Raw genomic sequence first — 21,971 nt, 5'->3', positions numbered from 1 at the left:
AGTAACACAAGTGGTGACCGCTGAGGTGGACCCAGAGGCTGCGGAGCTGAAGGATTTCTTTTTCTTATTTTCCTTCAGCCTGGCTGATGGAGGCACAGATGTATTGTTGTAATTTTCGGACTTTGTCTCTGACTCCATCGGCCCACCCTTGTGAATAACCTCATAGGATTGCCTCCCATCCACGCTAAGACCTGAATGTCACCAGGCCATCTAGGAAGTGGATTCTCCTCCTGCCTGTTTCTTCAGTACTGCTCGCTTAAGAGATGGCAGTGTCTCATAAGCATGGCCCGTTTATCCACAGTTGGGGCTTCCATGTAAACTTGTGTTCAGTTCCTGATAGACTTGAGCTGCCCTGAATGTCGCTGACGAGACGTGGTCCTCTCGTGCCCAGGTGCAGACCCTGAAGGAAAAGGACTGGGAGCGCGCGCAGCAAGCCAGCGTGCCGGCCAACGTGGCCCAGGCGTTCGAGAGTGACGCAGACTTGTCTGACGGCGGGGGCGACAGGGCCACCCTCTTCAGCTCGGCCGCTCTGCTGTCGCCCAGCGGGCAGGGCGATGCCGAGACTCTGACTGTGATGCTTCAGGAGCAGCTGGACACCATCAACGAAGAGATCCGGTGGGTGAGCCCGAGCCGAGCTCCCCAGAAACTCGGCTTCTCTGAGGAGCTGTCTTCTCCTTAGAGAAGGCTGAGTGTTCCATAGTAAGGAAACTGACTTCAAGTCTGCTTCAAGAATTTTCAGTTCTGAGATTGCCCTTGATTATAGAGCTCAGTCAGCCAGGGCTGTGGGGGGCGTTGTGGGGTGTCCCCCCACCAGCTCTGAGCCCCAAGGTGGGTGAGGTGCCGTGACAGTGTCCCCTGCGGCCCGTGCACCCTCCAGCACTGAAGGTTCGCCCTCGTGTGTCCCTCGGAGCCTCCCACATTCTGGTGAAAAGCCACCTGAAACAGAAAAGCTGGGGTTTTGGGGTGGCAAATTCCCCCTCAGATCTGCATTTTCCTTTTGAACTTAATACAGTGTGAAGATTGGCTTGTTGTACGACAGTGGTCCAAGGACATGTGTTTGAGTTCTTCTCAACTCATCAGTGTCTGTGAGATGTTTTCTGTAGACACCGTCTGGGCTGTTATAACAGTTTACAAACGGGATAGAATCCAAAGGCCCGCCTCATGGCGAGCAGGGGCCTTGGGTCTGGGTGCGGCCAGGTGGCTGGGGGCCCCGAGGCCAGCCTGGTGCCGCACCCGCACAGCTCTGCCTCCTGTCCCTTGTCCACGTTCAGAGTGGCCACAGGCCGGTGACCCTGCACAGGACCTGGCAGAGCTGCTGCTCAGACTGTTCTTGTCACGTCAGCCCAGGCCGAGGTGCCCGTTCCTGTCAGCCGAGTGCGGGGGGCCCGGGGGAAAGGCAGGGGTGAAGGGCACAACCAGCAAACACAGGTGGTGCCGCCTGCACGTTTGACGCTGAGACAGACTGCTTTGTGGGCCGTGTTTGAGCACAGACAGCTCAGAAAGATTGTCTTTCCCCCTCCCCCAGGAAATACGGAACGGTTACATATTAATATGTTTATTTTTACAGCATGTTGTCAGGTAAAAGTGATTTTTCCTTAGGTAACATGTTGACTTGAGGTAAATGGTAAATTCTTTCCATCAACTTGTTATCAACAGTGAAAAACTTTCAGGGTGTATAAGGAGAAGTGAAACTGGAGAGGTGACGACCTGCGAGAATCTTGTATTTTATTTTGAAAATCATGTTATATGCATAATCGAATATTTAAACTGCTATATAACATCATCCGCGAGACATTAGGGGAGAAGAGCAGTAACTGTGAATTCTAGGTTAATGCAGCACATTGACATGAGTCCAGAAACTCACACAAAGCTGGTGGAGAACTTCATCAAGTGATGCATTTGTACATAGACAACCTAAAAAATAAAAAAATCAATTCAGCACTTCATCTGGTCTAGAGACTTGTGTTTAGAAACTCCAGCTTGTTCGTGGCTCACTGTTTTGATTGTACAGAGTTCCTGATTCCCAGCGGAATAGACTTGAGGCACTGCCGTGCATCTCTGCCCTGAGAGCAGGGAAGGTAAAGGTTGTCAACTTCAGGTTATCTCCTCACAGGGAGAGAGGCGCCACCCAGGCCCCGTCAGAATGTTAGAGTAAACCAGTCAAATCAAACGAGAATGATCAGGGGCCACTTTGTAAGACTCAAGGATAAGTTATTCTAAGTTTGAGAATATTGAAAAGAGGGAAAGTTGAACCTTTTTGCTGAGATGTTAATTGAGCAACTGTTCCTGGAATATGCTAATCGTGACACAGAATGCAAGCCCACATTTGTTGTCCAGACACGTTCCTCTGCTGACAAAGGCAGGTGACGGGTTTTATTCTATTTTAGGTTGATCGAAGAAGAGAAGGAGAACACGGAGCAGCGGGCCGAGGATACTGAGAGCAGGGTGGGCAAGGGGAGCTTAGGCAACCTTCGTTGTTGTAAATCCTCGAGCTCCCTCAACCTGTGTCCCGCCTCCTCGCTCGCCAGCTCCTGCCCGCCCAGCAGTGGGCGCGCCAAGCCCCCAAGGAGGCGGCACAGCTCGGCGCGGAAAGTAGACCAGCGGGACATCAAGACTCTGGTATGTGTCTGCCTCCTCCCTGCCACGTCCCTCCCCCAGCACACTGGCTTTCTTTTTTGTTTGTTTGTTTTTTGTTTTTTCTGTTTTTACCCAGAAGAAACTCAGGTACATTTGCTACGCTTAGAGGTCTAAGATTTTTAAAAACTGCCTAGTCTTTAATCATTCCATACTCGCACAGCAACAAATTAGTCTTGATATTTGGACCACCGGCTTAGCACGTCATCATGAACTCAGCCAGGGCCTGCCTCTGTAACGTTGGGCCCGGCCTGTGCTGGACACAGCAGGTGCAGGGAAGTTGCTGTTGTCACCGAGTAGACAGCCTTGTGAAAGTAACCATAGGCAGCTCTCCTGGCGTGTGAGACCCACGCAGCACATTTTTCATTGGGGATACCTGGCTGCAGGCTGCAGGCCATGCGGTGGGAACAAAACCAAGAATCTAAACTGGTCTGCTTGCTGCTGGACCTGGCTGCACGCTCAGGCCAGCTCTGGGTGTGAAACCAGGTTAAAAGCCTGGTGCCCCAGGGCCCCAGGGAAGAAGTTGGGCTTCCTCACTCTTCTGAGTCTAAAAATGGGATGACGACCTAGGGCTTTTGGTGACAGAGTGTGCAGCTCTGAAGCGCATGTTCCTGCTTTCTTCCATGTTTAGCTTAGGTTTCCTGAGCGCATTGCTGTTTACCCTGTGAAATCATGTCTACAACACTCTGCTTTGTAACTGCACTTGTATTATCACTTTTTTTGTTACCACCCATTTCATGTTAGCTGCATTGTTAGTCAGCATATAATTAAATTAACTGTGAATCATTTTAGCAGCATGTGAAGTGATAACTGGTCTATTTTGTGGTCTTTTGACACATTGGTTTTATAATATGCATCACTGGCCAATTAGTTGATAGTGTGTATTCTTTGACGATTTCTCTGTGGTTTCATGCTTGATTTCTTTCCGAGTATTTGTAAAAGAACAGTTCTGTATATTTTTTCTTGTTGCTGGAGTTCTCTGACGGTGTGTCTGCTTTCATCGTTGGTTTTGATTTCCTGTCTCATCCTGTTGTCTGCTTCGTTGTCATCAATCCAGACCCCAGCTTCCCACAACCGCACCCCCCCGAGGCTGTAGTTTACCCATCCATCTCCCCTCCCCCGTCCTCCCACTTGCTCTGGTCATAGCAGTCTGGGGTCCACAGCGTGTGTCCCCTTAGTCGGGTTTCTGCTTTGTCTTCATGTCTCATTAAATGGTGTTTTTCCCCCATAGCACTAAGTTTGAATTATTGTTATCACTGTGCAGTTACAAGCATAATGTAGATGGATGATACACTACAGAACCTGTGTAATTCATAACTGAGATTATGCTTACCTGAAGAAATGATCCTCTTATGTGTAGAATTAATGGACTTTTGACACAACATCCTTTCTGTGTTGGTGCTTGTATTTGAGACTGTAAATCTCATCAGCTTTTGCATGCTTAATGTCTCTACGAGACTCTTTTACAAAGTATCTTCTATGGTTCATAAAATGTGAAGACTCCACCTGCTGTTACGCTAGCTTTCATTCTTACATATTTTCATAGGGTACCTGCTTTAATGAATTTATTTTCAGAAGTTTGGAATCAAATTCTAGGTAACGATTTTACATTAATGTCCAACAGGTGGTTAGATCTGTTCAGTGTTAAAATAGGTATTACGGCAACTTCCTCGTCAGTTAAATTACTATTTTAAAGTATAACATGTTTTTTTTATTAAGAGAAACTAACTTATAGAGAGGTTTGGCTGAGAACAGACAACTGTTAAGGCCCTTTGTTGTACACAGTGCTGTGCTTTAACAAATCATGATGTTGTAATAGAATTGTATCTTCCTGAGGAATAATGTATAGTGTTTCTCTAGTAAATCTTGAATAGCTTATTTAACTAATGTGGTCCAACAAATTGTTCTGTTTCCAGTTACATGTTCTCTAAATCTACATCTCACTTATATGTTTGCCGTCATTTTTGCTTTACTGTCTTTGCCTATATTGATTCTTGAATTTTTAGCTTCAAAGTCGCAATAAATCTGGTTTCTCTTCATTTCTTTGCATGCATCTATCAGTCTAGTGAGTTAAGGAAGCATCGTCGAAAGGTAAACTATTTAGTAATTTAGCATGCCTTTGTTTCTCTGTGAAGTATTAGAGTCCTTATCGTGTTAGTGAATGAACACTATGTGGTTACGTACTGGTGGATGATTGACATTTTAATAGAAGTAATGAAACTCGCCCACCACTTAAAATATGCTGATGATGCAATCAATCCATCCTAAAGGAGATCAATCCTGGGTGTTCATTGGAAGGACTGATTTTGAAGCTGAAACTCCAGTACTTTGGCCACCTCACGCGAAGAGTTGACTCATTGGAAAAGACCCTAATGCTGGGTAGGATTGGGGGCAGGAGGAGAAGGGGACAATAGAGGATGAGATGGCTGGATGGCATCACTGACTCGATGGACATGGGTTTGGGTGGACTCCGGGAGTTAGTGATGGACAGGGAGGCCTGGCGTGCTACAATTCATGGGGTCGCAAAGAGTCAGACACGACTGAGCGACTGAACGGAACGGAACTGAACTGAACTGAACTGAACTGATGGTTCTGTTGGAAATAGGTCATTGGTTGGGACAATTGTAACAGTTTGCCTTTCTCCCACTTGTTTGCCTTCTAATCATCTCATGCTTATTTATAATAGACATAGTAGTATTTATTATTTTTAAAATTTTCTTTACTTATTTTTTTGGCCATACTGCACAGCTAATGGGATGTTAGTTCCCCAACCAGGGATCAGACCGGTGTGAAAGTGAAAGTGCCAAGTCCTCACCTCTGGACCACCATGGAATTTCCACGTAGTGTTTTCTTAAAAGAAATGACTGAATCAGAGCCATAGATATTAGATTTGGGGGAAGCCAATTTAATGACGGTGGGTAGCAGTGTGCAGGAGACTCTGTGTGCCAGGCACCGTGTCCAGTGCTTTCTGAGCCCGTCATCTAATCCCGCAGACACCCAGGTGAGGTCCAGGCTGCTGTTATCCCCATTCAGCAGATATGGACACTGAGGCTTAGAGAGGCCGGGCACCGTGCCCAGGCTCGCATACCCAGCGGTGCGGTGCAGACTGGTCTGATCAGAGCCTGGACACTTAACCGTGGTGCCGTCCATCCCGCTTTCCTCCAGAGGCCCTCCTGTCCATCACAGCAACCCTGATGGAGGGAGCCTCAGGAGGGAGCTCGCTGCCTCTCCCCTCGGGTCACTTGGATGAGCCCCTGTTGTTGGAGTCCAGTGGCCCGAGGGCTGGCCTTCCTTGTCCCTCTCCTGCTCCCAGCCCGCTGATGGAGCACTCCTGGGGCCTTCCCACAGGACTTGGGCAGCCGCGCTCCGGTTCAGGCAGCTCAGTGCCCAGGAACCCTTCTGCCGGGCACAGCAGAGTAGCTCCGTCACCCTGAGGTTGGTGACCTGGGTGTGCCGCTTGCCCGCTTTGTGGCCTGCTTTGCCCTCCTGTTAAATGAGGACACGGTACTGCCCATCCGACTCACGTGGGCACCCGTGGGGCGGGCTCCCATCCTGGCGGAGGGTGCCAGGCTGGGGACCCAGAGGCCTTTCTCAGGACAAGGCCCGGGGGAAGGGCCTGGCCGTGGTCCCTGACTTTGAGGCAGGTGTTTGTCTGCATTCAGTCCTAGTCAGCCCAGGTGTGTCACTTCCCTGCTCTGTTCTTTGTTGTTTTCTGATTTTTATAAATGCTTCTTTTAACTTGAATTTGAGATTGATCCCTCTTCAGTTCCATGTGGATAATTTCTAGCTTTTGTAGCCTTCTGTTGTCTGAGGGTGGTTGTTAGAGATCAGGGGAGAGTGCACAGTTTATCCAGCTGCTGTTAAACGAGTTCAGCTGTATTTTGCAGTAAGTCACTTTGTTGTCACCAAGCTCCTGTGGAGCTGCAGTGGATCAGTATTCTTTACAGAATCCCATTACAAAGCCACAGGTTAGTTGGTTAAAACGACGCACTCATTGTTTATAAAAATACTTTCCATGCATGCTTCCTAAAACCTCCCCTGGCTGAACCACACGCCCACATGTATAAGTGAGACCTGTCTGGACCCTGAAGGGGTTTATCTGTTCCCCACACTGTTGCCACCACTGTTTCCTGTCCTCAGACCCAGGACCAGCGGAAAAGCTGGGCGTCCAGGAGAGATCTTTTTTTTTTTTTTTAATTAGCTTATTTTTTAATTGAAGGATAATTGCTTTACAGAATTTTGTTCTTGTCTGTCAAATCGCAGGAAAAATCAGGCATAGGTACACATATATCCCCTCCCTTTTGAACCTCCCTCCCATCTCCCTCCCCTCGAGATTGATAGAAGAGTATCTCTTAGTGAAGACTTCAGTTGAGTTCAGTCGCTCAGTCGTGTCCGAATCTTTGCAACCCCATGAATCGCAGCACGCCAGGCCTCCCTGTCCGTCACCAGCTCCCGGAGTCCACCCAAACCCATGTCCATCGAGTCAGTGATGCCATCCAGCCATCTCATCCTCTGTCGTCCCCTTCTCCTCCTGCCCTCAATCCTTCCCAGCATTAGGGTCTTTTCCAATGAGTCAGCTCTTCGCATGAGGTGGCCAAAGTGTTGGAGTTTCAGCTTCAACATCAGTCCTTCCAATGAACACCCAGGATTGATCCCCTTTAGGATGGACTGTTCGGATCTCCTTGCACTCCAAGGGACTCTCAAGAGTCTTCTCCCACACCACAGTTCAAAGGCATCAGTTCTGTGGCGCTCAGCTTTCTTCACCGTCCGACTCTCACATCCATACACGACCACTGGAAAAACCATAGCCTTGACTAGACGGACTTTTGTTGGCAAAGTAGTGTCTCTGCTTTTAAATATGCCATCTAAGTTGGCCAAAACCTTCCTTCCAAGGCGTAAGCGTCTTTCAGTTTCGTGGCTGCAGTCACCATCAGCAGTGATTTTGGAGCCCCCAAACATAAAGTCTGACACTGTTTCCACAGTTTCCCCATCTATTTCCCATGAGGTGATGGGACCTGATGCCATGATCTTAGTTTTCTGAACGTTGAGCTTTAAGCCAACTTTTTCACTCTCCTCTTTCACTTTCATCAAGAGGCTCTTTAGTTCTTTTCCACTTTCTGCCGTAAGGGTGGTGTCATCTGCATATCTGAGGTTATTGATGTTTCTCCCGGCAGTCTCGATTCCAGCTTGTGTTTCTTCCAGCCCAGCGTCTCTCATGATGTACCCTGCGTCTAAGTTAAATAAGCAGGGTGACAAGGACACACAGCCTTGACGTCCTCGTTTTCCTATTTGGAACCAGTCTGTTGTTCCATGTCCAGTTCTAACTGTTGCTTCCTGACCTGCGTACAGGTTTCCCAAGAGACAGGTCAGATGGTCTGGTATTCCCATCTCTCTCAGAATTTTCCACAGTTGATTGTGATCCACACAGTCAAAGGCTTTGTTTGGCATAGTCCATAAAGCAGAAATCGATGTTTTTCGGGAACTCTCTTGCTTTTTCGATGATCCAGCAGATATTGGCAATTTGATCTCTGGTTCCTCTGCCTTTTCTAAAATCAGCTTGAACATCTGGAAGTTCACGGTTCACCTATCGCTGAAGCCTGGCTTAGAGAATTTTAAGCATTACTTTACTAGCACGTGAGATGAGTGCCATTGTGCGGTAGTTTGAGCATTCTTTGGCATTGCCTTTCTTTGGGATTGGGATGAAAACTGACCATTTCCAGTCCTGTGGCCACCGCTGAGTTTTCCATATTTGCTGGCATATTGAATATAGCACTTTCACAGCATCATCTTTCAGGATTTGAGATAGCTCAGCTGGAATTCCATCAGCTCCACTAGCTTTGTTCGTAGTGATGCTTCCTAAAGTCCGGTGGACTTCACGTTTAGCAGATGATTCTTAAAGAGCAGAATAACTGGGGAAAGCTACTAACGGACGGGGTGCTTGATGTAAATCCCGAGCAAGTAAACATGCCAAGCACCAATGGAAAGGCAAGTCCTCGGTCTCGCTCTCTGTCTGGTTCTCGCCTTACCATCCAGTCTGTGCGGGGCTGTTGGGACCTGTCAGCAATGCACCATGTAGATCTGAGTGGCCGTGAGGGTCGTGTGAGCTCCCAGAGTGCAGAAGAAAGTTTTGACCTCACCGATTGCCCGGAAATGCTGTGTTCCCTCCCTCCCAAAACAAGGCTGTCTGTCTAAGGCTTCCTTTCCCCCTTAGAGATCCTCCGACGGCTCCCCAAGCCACGAGGAAGACCTGGCTAAGGTGATCGAGCTCCAGGAGGTCATCGAGAGGCAGTCAGGGGAGCAGAGCCAGTCGAAGGAGTGCCTGGCAAACCTCTCTGCCTACGTGAGAGAGCCGGAGGAGGACCCGGACACGGCCAGGAAGGAGCTCCTCGCGTCCGAGGAAGCGAACAGACAACCACAGCGGGATGTCCGCGAAGTGAGTGACAGCGGACGTGTCTGTTGTCCTGAGGTGGAATGTGGGTCCCTTGTTCTCCGGCTGATCTGAGCTTTGGGATGGCTGCGTGAGTAGGAGCACAGAGCGCTGGCGAGACCGCGACTGGCGGCCTCCCCGCCTCTGCGTCGAGATCTCTGGGGTAGAAGAGGCCTGGTCCAGGCGGTCCATTGGCAGTGGAGCAACACGAGGGCATCCCTAGCGCTGTGCTCACCCTGGGTGTGGACTCCTCATTTCTACAAGTTCTAGGGTGCCCAGTGTGTTCCTCTTTGAAAAATTCATTCATCCATTCATTCATTTATTGGAGTCTAGTTGCTTTCCTTTTTCTTGGAGAAGGCAATGGTACCCCACTCCAGTACTCTTGCCTGGAAAATCCCATGGATGGAGGAGCCTGGTAGGCTACAGTCCATGGGGTCGCTAAGAGTCGGACACAACTGAGCGACTTCACTTTCACTTTTCCCTTTGATACACTGGAGAAGGAAATGGCAACCCACTCCAGTATTCTTGCCTGGAGAATCCCAGGGACAGGGGAGCCTGGTGGGCTACCGTCTGTGGGGTCGCACAGAGTCGGACACGACCGAAGCGACTTAGCAGTTAGCAGTTGCTTTACACTGCTGTGTCAATGTCTGCTGTACAGCAAAGTGAATCCGTCATATATATATATATTTATATTTATATTTATATTTATATTTATATATATATATATATATACGTGTGTGTGTGTCTACATATATCCCTCTTTTTAGATTTCCTACCCATTTACTTCACCACAGAGCCCTGAGTAGACTGCCCTGTGCTGTAGAGTAGGTCCTTACTCGTTGTTGAGTTTACGCATAGTCTCAGTAGTGTACATACGTCAACCCCAGTCTCCCAGTTCATCCCCCCCACCTGCCTGTCGAATGTATACCTGATGATGCTGAAATTTCCTTCGGGTTCACTCAGGCGAGTCTGGTGACGTCTGTGGAGCCCGTTCTCTCGGAGAGATGGGAGCCCGCTGTGTGGCCCCTGCTGAGGCAGCTTGCCTGGCCGTCTTCTCTAGTTTTCTGAGGTTCTGCTCCTTGAGGGGATGTGTGACATTGATACCGGCGGTCAGACAGGTCGAGTGGCGTTTGCTCACCCTCAGAGCCTCAGGCCCGTGCTGTGTAACCATGTAGAGTCATGATGTTTCTGGTGGTCGTGTCTGCGGCTGTCATGATTGATGAGAAACTGCCTAACGGTCATTGTGAAAAGAGAAGAGTGCTGAGGGTTCGGGCCTCCTCCTGTGAGCCTCACCTCTCCTTTGTAGGCAGGCAGACAGCGCCCACCCTGCCCCACCCCTCCCCCGTGAGACCGTCTCAGACAGAACCCCTCCGACATGTGCTACAGCAGGTGTCCTTGTTTAGTAGCTTGGTGTGAGTAATTCTCTGAGAGCTCAAGGTGAGAACTCAAAACAGAATATTTGCACGCTTGTATAACCTTTTCCCACTACTCTTTGGCAACAGGAGGAGATTAGGTGGCAGAGTTCAATATGTAGAGAATTCTGGGAAAAGCGGCCTTGAGACCTTTCACTTTTAATGTCAGGCCTTTGCCCACATTGGTTACTTAGTAGTCGACTACGGAGGGACCTGCAGTGGATTTTGACCTGGCGGACGGGAGTTGCACCAGCAGCAAGTTCTGGTCCTGGTTTGACCCTTTCATACATGTGGTGTAAGTCTGCTTTAGAAGAATTAGGCTTGAGAAGGCTGCTTCCAGTTGTGTTAAACTTTGACTTCTGTTTCCACTCATTACTATTACTTGAATTCTGAGGAAATTGCATGAGAGTTTTCCGACTTTTACCCGAGGAAACGAGCCTCAGAGGTCCCTGTTGGATCTGTCGAAGGTCCCTCCCTCTTGTGGATCCAGTCCGCCTGTGTGGTGTAGCAGACAGAGGTCGTGACTTCATGCCAGATACCATTCCTCCTGGAATTCATGCAATAACAGGGTAGTTTAGTATACTCTTTGCTGTTTGGGTTGATTATGTTGAAGAGAAGCTTGGGAAACCGAGTGGCCAGACAGAACGTTAATACAGACATATGGGTGCCAATCGTGGCAAATGTGACATTTTAAGTAGGCACGTTTTTGCTCACGTCCGAGGAAACTGCCGTGTCTAGGACTTTAATTTTGAGGACGCTAACTTTATTTTTGAGTTGAAACTTAGGATTTAGTCCAACTTTTTTACGCGTACGTGTATCGGAATGTTCCATGATAATGACTTACCTTTTCTACTCTGCAATGCCCGGTGTAGGCCATGGTCCAGAACACGGACGTGGAGGTGCGAATCACTACCCTTGAGAGATGCTACCTTGCCGCCCAGCGCGAAGCCACCTCTGTGCACGACGACCTCAATGATAAACTTGAAAATGAAATCGCAGATAAGGATTCTATGCATCGACAGGTAACGGCTTTTACTGAACTGTGTCTGACTTTTATAGTGGTGAATTCCTGAGGAAGGAAGGTAAACACCTTTTCATGTGACTCCCACGTTGTAAGGCACCTGCCCCCTCACACTGTGGTCCTGAAATGGTTTTGGAACAAAGCGTTGATAGATCGCTTTATGTCTTCCCATTTTCCTTTTTCTGGCTACGAGTTTCCTTTTAAGGCATGCTTTTTTTTCTTAAAAGAACCAATTTTGATAACTTGTGGCCTACTGTGAGGCCCAGCACAGTACTAATTAGCACCGTTTTGATTGAAATCATCCTGCGAGTAAATGGATACACATACCCATCATTTTATAGTGAGAAGAATTCTCATTGGAAGTTTAAGTACCTTTGTATTTTCGCCTCATTTATGGCATGTAATTTTTCATACATGTCTGTGTTTTGAGCTGCCATGTTCAGTGAGCAGCTAGTTTGGGCCAGACATCGTCAGAACTAGGACTCCAGCAGTGAATTAAAAACCGTGTGCGTTCTTTATCCACTGCCATGTAACAAATCACTGCAAAGCTTAGTGACTTCCCAGTGAGCAGGTCACAGTCCAGTTTCTGTGCTTTGCAGCAGGTGGGCCTGGTTCAGGGCCTCCTGAGGACGCAAACATGGGAAGGCCCCCCAGGGCTGGATGGCAGGCTTTCAGACTCACCTGGCTGGTGGGGACAGGCCCAGGTCCCTGCCGTGTGGACCTCTTCATGGCCTGGCTTTCCTCAGAACACCCTCTGAGAGCGAGAGCGCGGGATGTAGCCCGGGGCCTTTCGCGCCCCGGTCTCGGAAGCCGCACACCTTCAGTTCTGTTTGCGAGAGTGAGCTGCGAAGTCCTGCCTCGCTCAGGGGCTGAGCAGGAGTTGCCCCCTCTGCCTCTTGAAGGGAGGAGGATGGAAGAATTTGTGGACCCGTTTTTAAACCCACGCAGCCTGTCGGACAGTAATGAGCAGGGGAAGGAGACCAGAGTGCCCGAGTTGTCTAAGAGGAGGGGGGACGATCGTGTGTGAACAGGGTGGCCAGCGAGGTGACACCAGGAGGGTGACCTGGAACAGAGACCCGGAGGCCGGAAGAGAAGTAGCCACTCGGAGATAGATCAAGGGTCGTGTCAACAAGCGGAGATAAGGGAGAGAGAGGGCCGCATCAGGGAGGACCCCGGGCTCAGGCCTGAGCAGCTCGAGGCCAGAGCCTGTTTCCTGAGCTGAGGAGGGCTGTCAGGGCAGGGAGCTAAGAGACGGGCCTCAGCCCTGTTGAGGTGGATGAGCCCATGGGGTGTCCAGGGGACCTGTGAGGTCAGCAGCTGAGTGTTCCGGCCTGGATCCAGGAGAGGCCTCACTCAGCTCAAGGTGGACTTGGGTCGTGGGCATACAGATGGTGTTTAAAGGCACAGACAAGGTAAAGTCACCAGGCAGGTGCCCGTGGAGAGATAGGGGGTGCAAGGGTAGAGCTGTGGGGTGCCTCGCATTCCAAGGTTGAGAAGGGGCGCAAGGGACTGACTAGTAACCCCAGGGAGGGCGGGGCCTGGTGCCCAGGGAGAGACATGCTTGGGGTGGGGGGAGGGCAAGGAGAGGAGGGGGCTTGGTAACATGGGTTCCTCAGAGCTCCCTGGGAGCTGCCCTGCGAGCGGGGCACACCGCCTGCTTGCAGAGAGCTGGAGACTGGGCGGGGAGGGGGACAGTAGAGGCCTCTCCCAGGGAGCTCTCAGAGACCCTCAGTGGGCGCTGCAGGGAGCCCTGGAGGAGGAATCTGCTGGTTCCCTTTGTGCGATTTTAAGGTGAGAGAAGGGAGAGGACGTGCTGGCTGAGCTGATGGGGGTGAAGCCATATGCAGCTGGTTCGCTGGAGAGGAGCAGGAATGATGGCAGGTGGTCCTGGAGCCAGTGCAGGGGGTGGCCCAGCCCTGGGGAGGGGTCGTGACGAAGACAGGGGCGAGGGCGCTGGCCACGGGGGACAGGGAGCCAGCAAGCCAGCACCTCGAGGCTGCCCCTCGGCTGCTTTGAGGTCACGTCTGGGAAAGAAGGCAGGACCTGGGTGAGAGTGGGCCGGGGGGAGATGTGCCAGAGAGAAGGGTGTGAGGTGTGAGAGCTGGAGGGCGGCTCGGAGCCCAGCAGGCCCTCTCCCGCACGTCTCTGGTGACAGAGCCGCCTTGCGGTGTGAGGGGCCGTCCCCCAGAACAGCCCGCGGGCCTGCGCCCCGGGAGGAGCCCCGCGGGGGGCTGGCCCTCCCAGCCCTGCTGGCCCTGCTTGCGCCTGTCTGTGCGTGTTCAGACCAGCCTGGAAAACGGAGGGCTGGGGACCTGCGAGGATGGCGCTCCTCGGTGAGTAACACAAGTGGTGACCGCTGAGGTGGACCCAGAGGCTGCGGAGCTGAAGGATTTCTTTTTCTTATTTTCCTTCAGCCTGGCTGATGGAGGCACAGATGTATTGTTGTAATTTTCGGACTTTGTCTCTGACTCCATCGGCCCACCCTTGTGAATAACCTCATAGGATTGCCTCCCATCCACGCTAAGACCTGAATGTCACCAGGCCATCTAGGAAGTGGATTCTCCTCCTGCCTGTTTCTTCAGTACTGCTCGCTTAAGAGATGGCAGTGTCTCATAAGCATGGCCCGTTTATCCACAGTTGGGGCTTCCATGTAAACTTGTGTTCAGTTCCTGATAGACTTGAGCTGCCCTGAATGTCGCTGACGAGACGTGGTCCTCTCGTGCCCAGGTGCAGACCCTGAAGGAAAAGGACTGGGAGCGCGCGCAGCAAGCCAGCGTGCCGGCCAACGTGGCCCAGGCGTTCGAGAGTGACGCAGACTTGTCTGACGGCGGGGGCGACAGGGCCACCCTCTTCAGCTCGGCCGCTCTGCTGTCGCCCAGCGGGCAGGGCGATGCCGAGACTCTGACTGTGATGCTTCAGGAGCAGCTGGACACCATCAACGAAGAGATCCGGTGGGTGAGCCCGAGCCGAGCTCCCCAGAAACTCGGCTTCTCTGAGGAGCTGTCTTCTCCTTAGAGAAGGCTGAGTGTTCCATAGTAAGGAAACTGACTTCAAGTCTGCTTCAAGAATTTTCAGTTCTGAGATTGCCCTTGATTATAGAGCTCAGTCAGCCAGGGCTGTGGGGGGCGTTGTGGGGTGTCCCCCCACCAGCTCTGAGCCCCAAGGTGGGTGAGGTGCCGTGACAGTGTCCCCTGCGGCCCGTGCACCCTCCAGCACTGAAGGTTCGCCCTCGTGTGTCCCTCGGAGCCTCCCACATTCTGGTGAAAAGCCACCTGAAACAGAAAAGCTGGGGTTTTGGGGTGGCAAATTCCCCCTCAGATCTGCATTTTCCTTTTGAACTTAATACAGTGTGAAGATTGGCTTGTTGTACGACAGTGGTCCAAGGACATGTGTTTGAGTTCTTCTCAACTCATCAGTGTCTGTGAGATGTTTTCTGTAGACACCGTCTGGGCTGTTATAACAGTTTACAAACGGGATAGAATCCAAAGGCCCGCCTCATGGCGAGCAGGGGCCTTGGGTCTGGGTGCGGCCAGGTGGCTGGGGGCCCCGAGGCCAGCCTGGTGCCGCACCCGCACAGCTCTGCCTCCTGTCCCTTGTCCACGTTCAGAGTGGCCACAGGCCGGTGACCCTGCACAGGACCTGGCAGAGCTGCTGCTCAGACTGTTCTTGTCACGTCAGCCCAGGCCGAGGTGCCCGTTCCTGTCAGCCGAGTGCGGGGGGCCCGGGGGAAAGGCAGGGGTGAAGGGCACAACCAGCAAACGCAGGTGGTGCCGCCTGCACGTTTGACGCTGAGACAGACTGCTTTGTGGGCCGTGTTTGAGCACAGACAGCTCAGAAAGATTGTCTTTCCCCCTCCCCCAGGAAATACGGAACGGTTACATATTAATATGTTTATTTTTACAGCATGTTGTCAGGTAAAAGTGATTTTTCCTTAGGTAACATGTTGACTTGAGGTAAATGGTAAATTCTTTCCATCAACTTGTTATCAACAGTGAAAAACTTTCAGGGTGTATAAGGAGAAGTGAAACTGGAGAGGTGACGACCTGCGAGAATCTTGTATTTTATTTTGAAAATCATGTTATATGCATAATCGAATATTTAAACTGCTATATAACATCATCCGCGAGACATTAGGGGAGAAGAGCAGTAACTGTGAATTCTAGGTTAATGCAGCACATTGACATGAGTCCAGAAACTCACACAAAGCTGGTGGAGAACTTCATCAAGTGATGCATTTGTACATAGACAACCTAAAAAATAAAAAAATCAATTCAGCACTTCATCTGGTCTAGAGACTTGTGTTTAGAAACTCCAGCTTGTTCGTGGCTCACTGTTTTGATTGTACAGAGTTCCTGATTCCCAGCGGAATAGACTTGAGGCACTGCCGTGCATCTCTGCCCTGAGAGCAGGGAAGGTAAAGGTTGTCAACTTCAGGTTATCTCCTCACAGGGAGAGAGGCGCCACCCAGGCCCCGTCAGAATGTTAGAGTAAACCAGTCAAATCAAACGAGAATGATCAGGGGCCACTTTGTAAGACTCAAGGATAAGTTATTCTAAGTTTGAGAATATTGAAAAGAGGGAAAGTTGAACCTTTTTGCTGAGATGTTAATTGAGCAACTGTTCCTGGAATATGCTAATCGTGACACAGAATGCAAGCCCACATTTGTTGTCCAGACACGTTCCTCTGCTGACAAAGGCAGGTGACGGGTTTTATTCTATTTTAGGTTGATCGAAGAAGAGAAGGAGAACACGGAGCAGCGGGCCGAGGATACTGAGAGCAGGGTGGGCAAGGGGAGCTTAGGCAACCTTCGTTGTTGTAAATCCTCGAGCTCCCTCAACCTGTGTCCCGCCTCCTCGCTCGCCAGCTCCTGCCCGCCCAGCAGTGGGCGCGCCAAGCCCCCAAGGAGGCGGCACAGCTCGGCGCGGAAAGTAGACCAGCGGGACATCAAGACTCTGGTATGTGTCTGCCTCCTCCCTGCCACGTCCCTCCCCCAGCACACTGGCTTTCTTTTTTGTTTGTTTGTTTTTTGTTTTTTCTGTTTTTACCCAGAAGAAACTCAGGTACATTTGCTACGCTTAGAGGTCTAAGATTTTTAAAAACTGCCTAGTCTTTAATCATTCCATACTCGCACAGCAACAAATTAGTCTTGATATTTGGACCACCGGCTTAGCACGTCATCATGAACTCAGCCAGGGCCTGCCTCTGTAACGTTGGGCCCGGCCTGTGCTGGACACAGCAGGTGCAGGGAAGTTGCTGTTGTCACCGAGTAGACAGCCTTGTGAAAGTAACCATAGGCAGCTCTCCTGGCGTGTGAGACCCACGCAGCACATTTTTCATTGGGGATACCTGGCTGCAGGCTGCAGGCCATGCGGTGGGAACAAAACCAAGAATCTAAACTGGTCTGCTTGCTGCTGGACCTGGCTGCACGCTCAGGCCAGCTCTGGGTGTGAAACCAGGTTAAAAGCCTGGTGCCCCAGGGCCCCAGGGAAGAAGTTGGGCTTCCTCACTCTTCTGAGTCTAAAAATGGGATGACGACCTAGGGCTTTTGGTGACAGAGTGTGCAGCTCTGAAGCGCATGTTCCTGCTTTCTTCCATGTTTAGCTTAGGTTTCCTGAGCGCATTGCTGTTTACCCTGTGAAATCATGTCTACAACACTCTGCTTTGTAACTGCACTTGTATTATCACTTTTTTTGTTACCACCCATTTCATGTTAGCTGCATTGTTAGTCAGCATATAATTAAATTAACTGTGAATCATTTTAGCAGCATGTGAAGTGATAACTGGTCTATTTTGTGGTCTTTTGACACATTGGTTTTATAATATGCATCACTGGCCAATTAGTTGATAGTGTGTATTCTTTGACGATTTCTCTGTGGTTTCATGCTTGATTTCTTTCCGAGTATTTGTAAAAGAACAGTTCTGTATATTTTTTCTTGTTGCTGGAGTTCTCTGACGGTGTGTCTGCTTTCATCGTTGGTTTTGATTTCCTGTCTCATCCTGTTGTCTGCTTCGTTGTCATCAATCCAGACCCCAGCTTCCCACAACCGCACCCCCCCGAGGCTGTAGTTTACCCATCCATCTCCCCTCCCCCGTCCTCCCACTTGCTCTGGTCATAGCAGTCTGGGGTCCACAGCGTGTGTCCCCTTAGTCGGGTTTCTGCTTTGTCTTCATGTCTCATTAAATGGTGTTTTTCCCCCATAGCACTAAGTTTGAATTATTGTTATCACTGTGCAGTTACAAGCATAATGTAGATGGATGATACACTACAGAACCTGTGTAATTCATAACTGAGATTATGCTTACCTGAAGAAATGATCCTCTTATGTGTAGAATTAATGGACTTTTGACACAACATCCTTTCTGTGTTGGTGCTTGTATTTGAGACTGTAAATCTCATCAGCTTTTGCATGCTTAATGTCTCTACGAGACTCTTTTACAAAGTATCTTCTATGGTTCATAAAATGTGAAGACTCCACCTGCTGTTACGCTAGCTTTCATTCTTACATATTTTCATAGGGTACCTGCTTTAATGAATTTATTTTCAGAAGTTTGAAATCAAATTCTAGGTAACGATTTTACATTAATGTCCAACAGGTGGTTAGATCTGTTCAGTGTTAAAATAGGTATTACGGCAACTTCCTCGTCAGTTAAATTACTATTTTAAAGTATAACATGTTTTTTTTATTAAGAGAAACTAACTTATAGAGAGGTTTGGCTGAGAACAGACAACTGTTAAGGCCCTTTGTTGTACACAGTGCTGTGCTTTAACAAATCATGATGTTGTAATAGAATTGTATCTTCCTGAGGAATAATGTATAGTGTTTCTCTAGTAAATCTTGAATAGCTTATTTAACTAATGTGGTCCAACAAATTGTTCTGTTTCCAGTTACATGTTCTCTAAATCTACATCTCACTTATATGTTTGCCGTCATTTTTGCTTTACTGTCTTTGCCTATATTGATTCTTGAATTTTTAGCTTCAAAGTCGCAATAAATCTGGTTTCTCTTCATTTCTTTGCATGCATCTATCAGTCTAGTGAGTTAAGGAAGCATCGTCGAAAGGTAAACTATTTAGTAATTTAGCATGCCTTTGTTTCTCTGTGAAGTATTAGAGTCCTTATCGTGTTAGTGAATGAACACTATGTGGTTACGTACTGGTGGATGATTGACATTTTAATAGAAGTAATGAAACTCGCCCACCACTTAAAATATGCTGATGATGCAATCAATCCATCCTAAAGGAGATCAATCCTGGGTGTTCATTGGAAGGACTGATTTTGAAGCTGAAACTCCAGTACTTTGGCCACCTCACGCGAAGAGTTGACTCATTGGAAAAGACCCTAATGCTGGGTAGGATTGGGGGCAGGAGGAGAAGGGGACAATAGAGGATGAGATGGCTGGATGGCATCACTGACTCGATGGACATGGGTTTGGGTGGACTCCGGGAGTTAGTGATGGACAGGGAGGCCTGGCGTGCTACAATTCATGGGGTCGCAAAGAGTCAGACACGACTGAGCGACTGAACGGAACGGAACTGAACTGAACTGAACTGAACTGATGGTTCTGTTGGAAATAGGTCATTGGTTGGGACAATTGTAACAGTTTGCCTTTCTCCCACTTGTTTGCCTTCTAATCATCTCATGCTTATTTATAATAGACATAGTAGTATTTATTATTTTTAAAATTTTCTTTACTTATTTTTTTGGCCATACTGCACAGCTAATGGGATGTTAGTTCCCCAACCAGGGATCAGACCGGTGTGAAAGTGAAAGTGCCAAGTCCTCACCTCTGGACCACCATGGAATTTCCACGTAGTGTTTTCTTAAAAGAAATGACTGAATCAGAGCCATAGATATTAGATTTGGGGGAAGCCAATTTAATGACGGTGGGTAGCAGTGTGCAGGAGACTCTGTGTGCCAGGCACCGTGTCCAGTGCTTTCTGAGCCCGTCATCTAATCCCGCAGACACCCAGGTGAGGTCCAGGCTGCTGTTATCCCCATTCAGCAGATATGGACACTGAGGCTTAGAGAGGCCGGGCACCGTGCCCAGGCTCGCATACCCAGCGGTGCGGTGCAGACTGGTCTGATCAGAGCCTGGACACTTAACCGTGGTGCCGTCCATCCCGCTTTCCTCCAGAGGCCCTCCTGTCCATCACAGCAACCCTGATGGAGGGAGCCTCAGGAGGGAGCTCGCTGCCTCTCCCCTCGGGTCACTTGGATGAGCCCCTGTTGTTGGAGTCCAGTGGCCCGAGGGCTGGCCTTCCTTGTCCCTCTCCTGCTCCCAGCCCGCTGATGGAGCACTCCTGGGGCCTTCCCACAGGACTTGGGCAGCCGCGCTCCGGTTCAGGCAGCTCAGTGCCCAGGAACCCTTCTGCCGGGCACAGCAGAGTAGCTCCGTCACCCTGAGGTTGGTGACCTGGGTGTGCCGCTTGCCCGCTTTGTGGCCTGCTTTGCCCTCCTGTTAAATGAGGACACGGTACTGCCCATCCGACTCACGTGGGCACCCGTGGGGCGGGCTCCCATCCTGGCGGAGGGTGCCAGGCTGGGGACCCAGAGGCCTTTCTCAGGACAAGGCCCGGGGGAAGGGCCTGGCCGTGGTCCCTGACTTTGAGGCAGGTGTTTGTCTGCATTCAGTCCTAGTCAGCCCAGGTGTGTCACTTCCCTGCTCTGTTCTTTGTTGTTTTCTGATTTTTATAAATGCTTCTTTTAACTTGAATTTGAGATTGATCCCTCTTCAGTTCCATGTGGATAATTTCTAGCTTTTGTAGCCTTCTGTTGTCTGAGGGTAGTTGTTAGAGATCAGGGGAGAGTGCACAGTTTATCCAGCTGCTGTTAAACGAGTTCAGCTGTATTTTGCAGTAAGTCACTTTGTTGTCACCAAGCTCCTGTGGAGCTGCAGTGGATCAGTATTCTTTACAGAATCCCATTACAAAGCCACAGGTTAGTTGGTTAAAACGACGCACTCATTGTTTATAAAAATACTTTCCATGCATGCTTCCTAAAACCTCCCCTGGCTGAACCACACGCCCACATGTATAAGTGAGACCTGTCTGGACCCTGAAGGGGTTTATCTGTTCCCCACACTGTTGCCACCACTGTTTCCTGTCCTCAGACCCAGGACCAGCGGAAAAGCTGGGCGTCCAGGAGAGATCTTTTTTTTTTTTTTCAATTAGCTTATTTTTTAATTGAAGGATAATTGCTTTACAGAATTTTGTTCTTGTCTGTCAAATCGCAGGAAAAATCAGGCATAGGTACACATATATCCCCTCCCTTTTGAACCTCCCTCCCATCTCCCTCCCCTCGAGATTGATAGAAGAGTATCTCTTAGTGAAGACTTCAGTTGAGTTCAGTCGCTCAGTCGTGTCCGAATCTTTGCAACCCCATGAATCGCAGCACGCCAGGCCTCCCTGTCCGTCACCAGCTCCCGGAGTCCACCCAAACCCATGTCCATCGAGTCAGTGATGCCATCCAGCCATCTCATCCTCTGTCGTCCCCTTCTCCTCCTGCCCTCAATCCTTCCCAGCATTAGGGTCTTTTCCAATGAGTCAGCTCTTCGCATGAGGTGGCCAAAGTGTTGGAGTTTCAGCTTCAACATCAGTCCTTCCAATGAACACCCAGGATTGATCCCCTTTAGGATGGACTGTTCGGATCTCCTTGCACTCCAAGGGACTCTCAAGAGTCTTCTCCCACACCACAGTTCAAAGGCATCAGTTCTGTGGCGCTCAGCTTTCTTCACCGTCCGACTCTCACATCCATACACGACCACTGGAAAAACCATAGCCTTGACTAGACGGACTTTTGTTGGCAAAGTAGTGTCTCTGCTTTTAAATATGCCATCTAAGTTGGCCAAAACCTTCCTTCCAAGGCGTAAGCGTCTTTCAGTTTCGTGGCTGCAGTCACCATCAGCAGTGATTTTGGAGCCCCCAAACATAAAGTCTGACACTGTTTCCACAGTTTCCCCATCTATTTCCCATGAGGTGATGGGACCTGATGCCATGATCTTAGTTTTCTGAACGTTGAGCTTTAAGCCAACTTTTTCACTCTCCTCTTTCACTTTCATCAAGAGGCTCTTTAGTTCTTTTCCACTTTCTGCCGTAAGGGTGGTGTCATCTGCATATCTGAGGTTATTGATGTTTCTCCCGGCAGTCTCGATTCCAGCTTGTGTTTCTTCCAGCCCAGCGTCTCTCATGATGTACCCTGCGTCTAAGTTAAATAAGCAGGGTGACAAGGACACACAGCCTTGACGTCCTCCTTTTCCTATTTGGAACCAGTCTGTTGTTCCATGTCCAGTTCTAACTGTTGCTTCCTGACCTGCGTACAGGTTTCCCAAGAGACAGGTCAGATGGTCTGGTATTCCCATCTCTCTCAGAATTTTCCACAGTTGATTGTGATCCACACAGTCAAAGGCTTTGTTTGGCATAGTCCATAAAGCAGAAATCGATGTTTTTCGGGAACTCTCTTGCTTTTTCGATGATCCAG

General features: G+C 49.5%; 1 protein-coding gene and 1 long non-coding RNA gene across 3 annotated transcripts in view; one reads left to right on the top strand and one right to left on the bottom strand.

Annotated features, from left to right (window-relative positions):
• The window catches only part of LOC145505810 (uncharacterized), a 118,825-nt gene that overhangs the window by 19,242 nt on the left and 77,612 nt on the right, over nucleotides 1–21,971 (top strand). For both annotated transcript variants that reach the window (XM_081488738.1, XM_081488728.1), the window contains exons 9-14: nucleotides 392–615; nucleotides 2,388–2,619; nucleotides 8,846–9,067; nucleotides 11,346–11,495; nucleotides 14,222–14,445; nucleotides 16,218–16,449. In XM_081488738.1, the coding sequence (XP_081344864.1) occupies nucleotides 392–615; nucleotides 2,388–2,619; nucleotides 8,846–9,067; nucleotides 11,346–11,495; nucleotides 14,222–14,445; nucleotides 16,218–16,449 (1,284 nt within the window). The remainder of the gene's footprint in view (nucleotides 1–391; nucleotides 616–2,387; nucleotides 2,620–8,845; nucleotides 9,068–11,345; nucleotides 11,496–14,221; nucleotides 14,446–16,217; nucleotides 16,450–21,971) is intronic.
• On the bottom strand, nucleotides 15,653–21,681 carry LOC145507024 (uncharacterized). Its single transcript, XR_014054508.1, has 2 exons — nucleotides 21,107–21,681; nucleotides 15,653–18,728 (listed from the first exon to the last, which is right to left on the bottom strand). It is a non-coding gene; the product is annotated as an uncharacterized LOC145507024 (long non-coding RNA).

The sequence above is a fragment of the Giraffa tippelskirchi genome, chromosome 1 (assembly GCF_054371585.1).
Source record: "Giraffa tippelskirchi isolate mGirTip1 chromosome 1, T2T-mGirTip1v1.2.pri, whole genome shotgun sequence".
Taxonomy (NCBI): domain Eukaryota; kingdom Metazoa; phylum Chordata; class Mammalia; order Artiodactyla; family Giraffidae; genus Giraffa; species Giraffa tippelskirchi.
The sequence above is the reverse complement of the archived record's forward strand: the minus strand, read 5'-3'. Positions and strand labels throughout refer to the sequence as shown.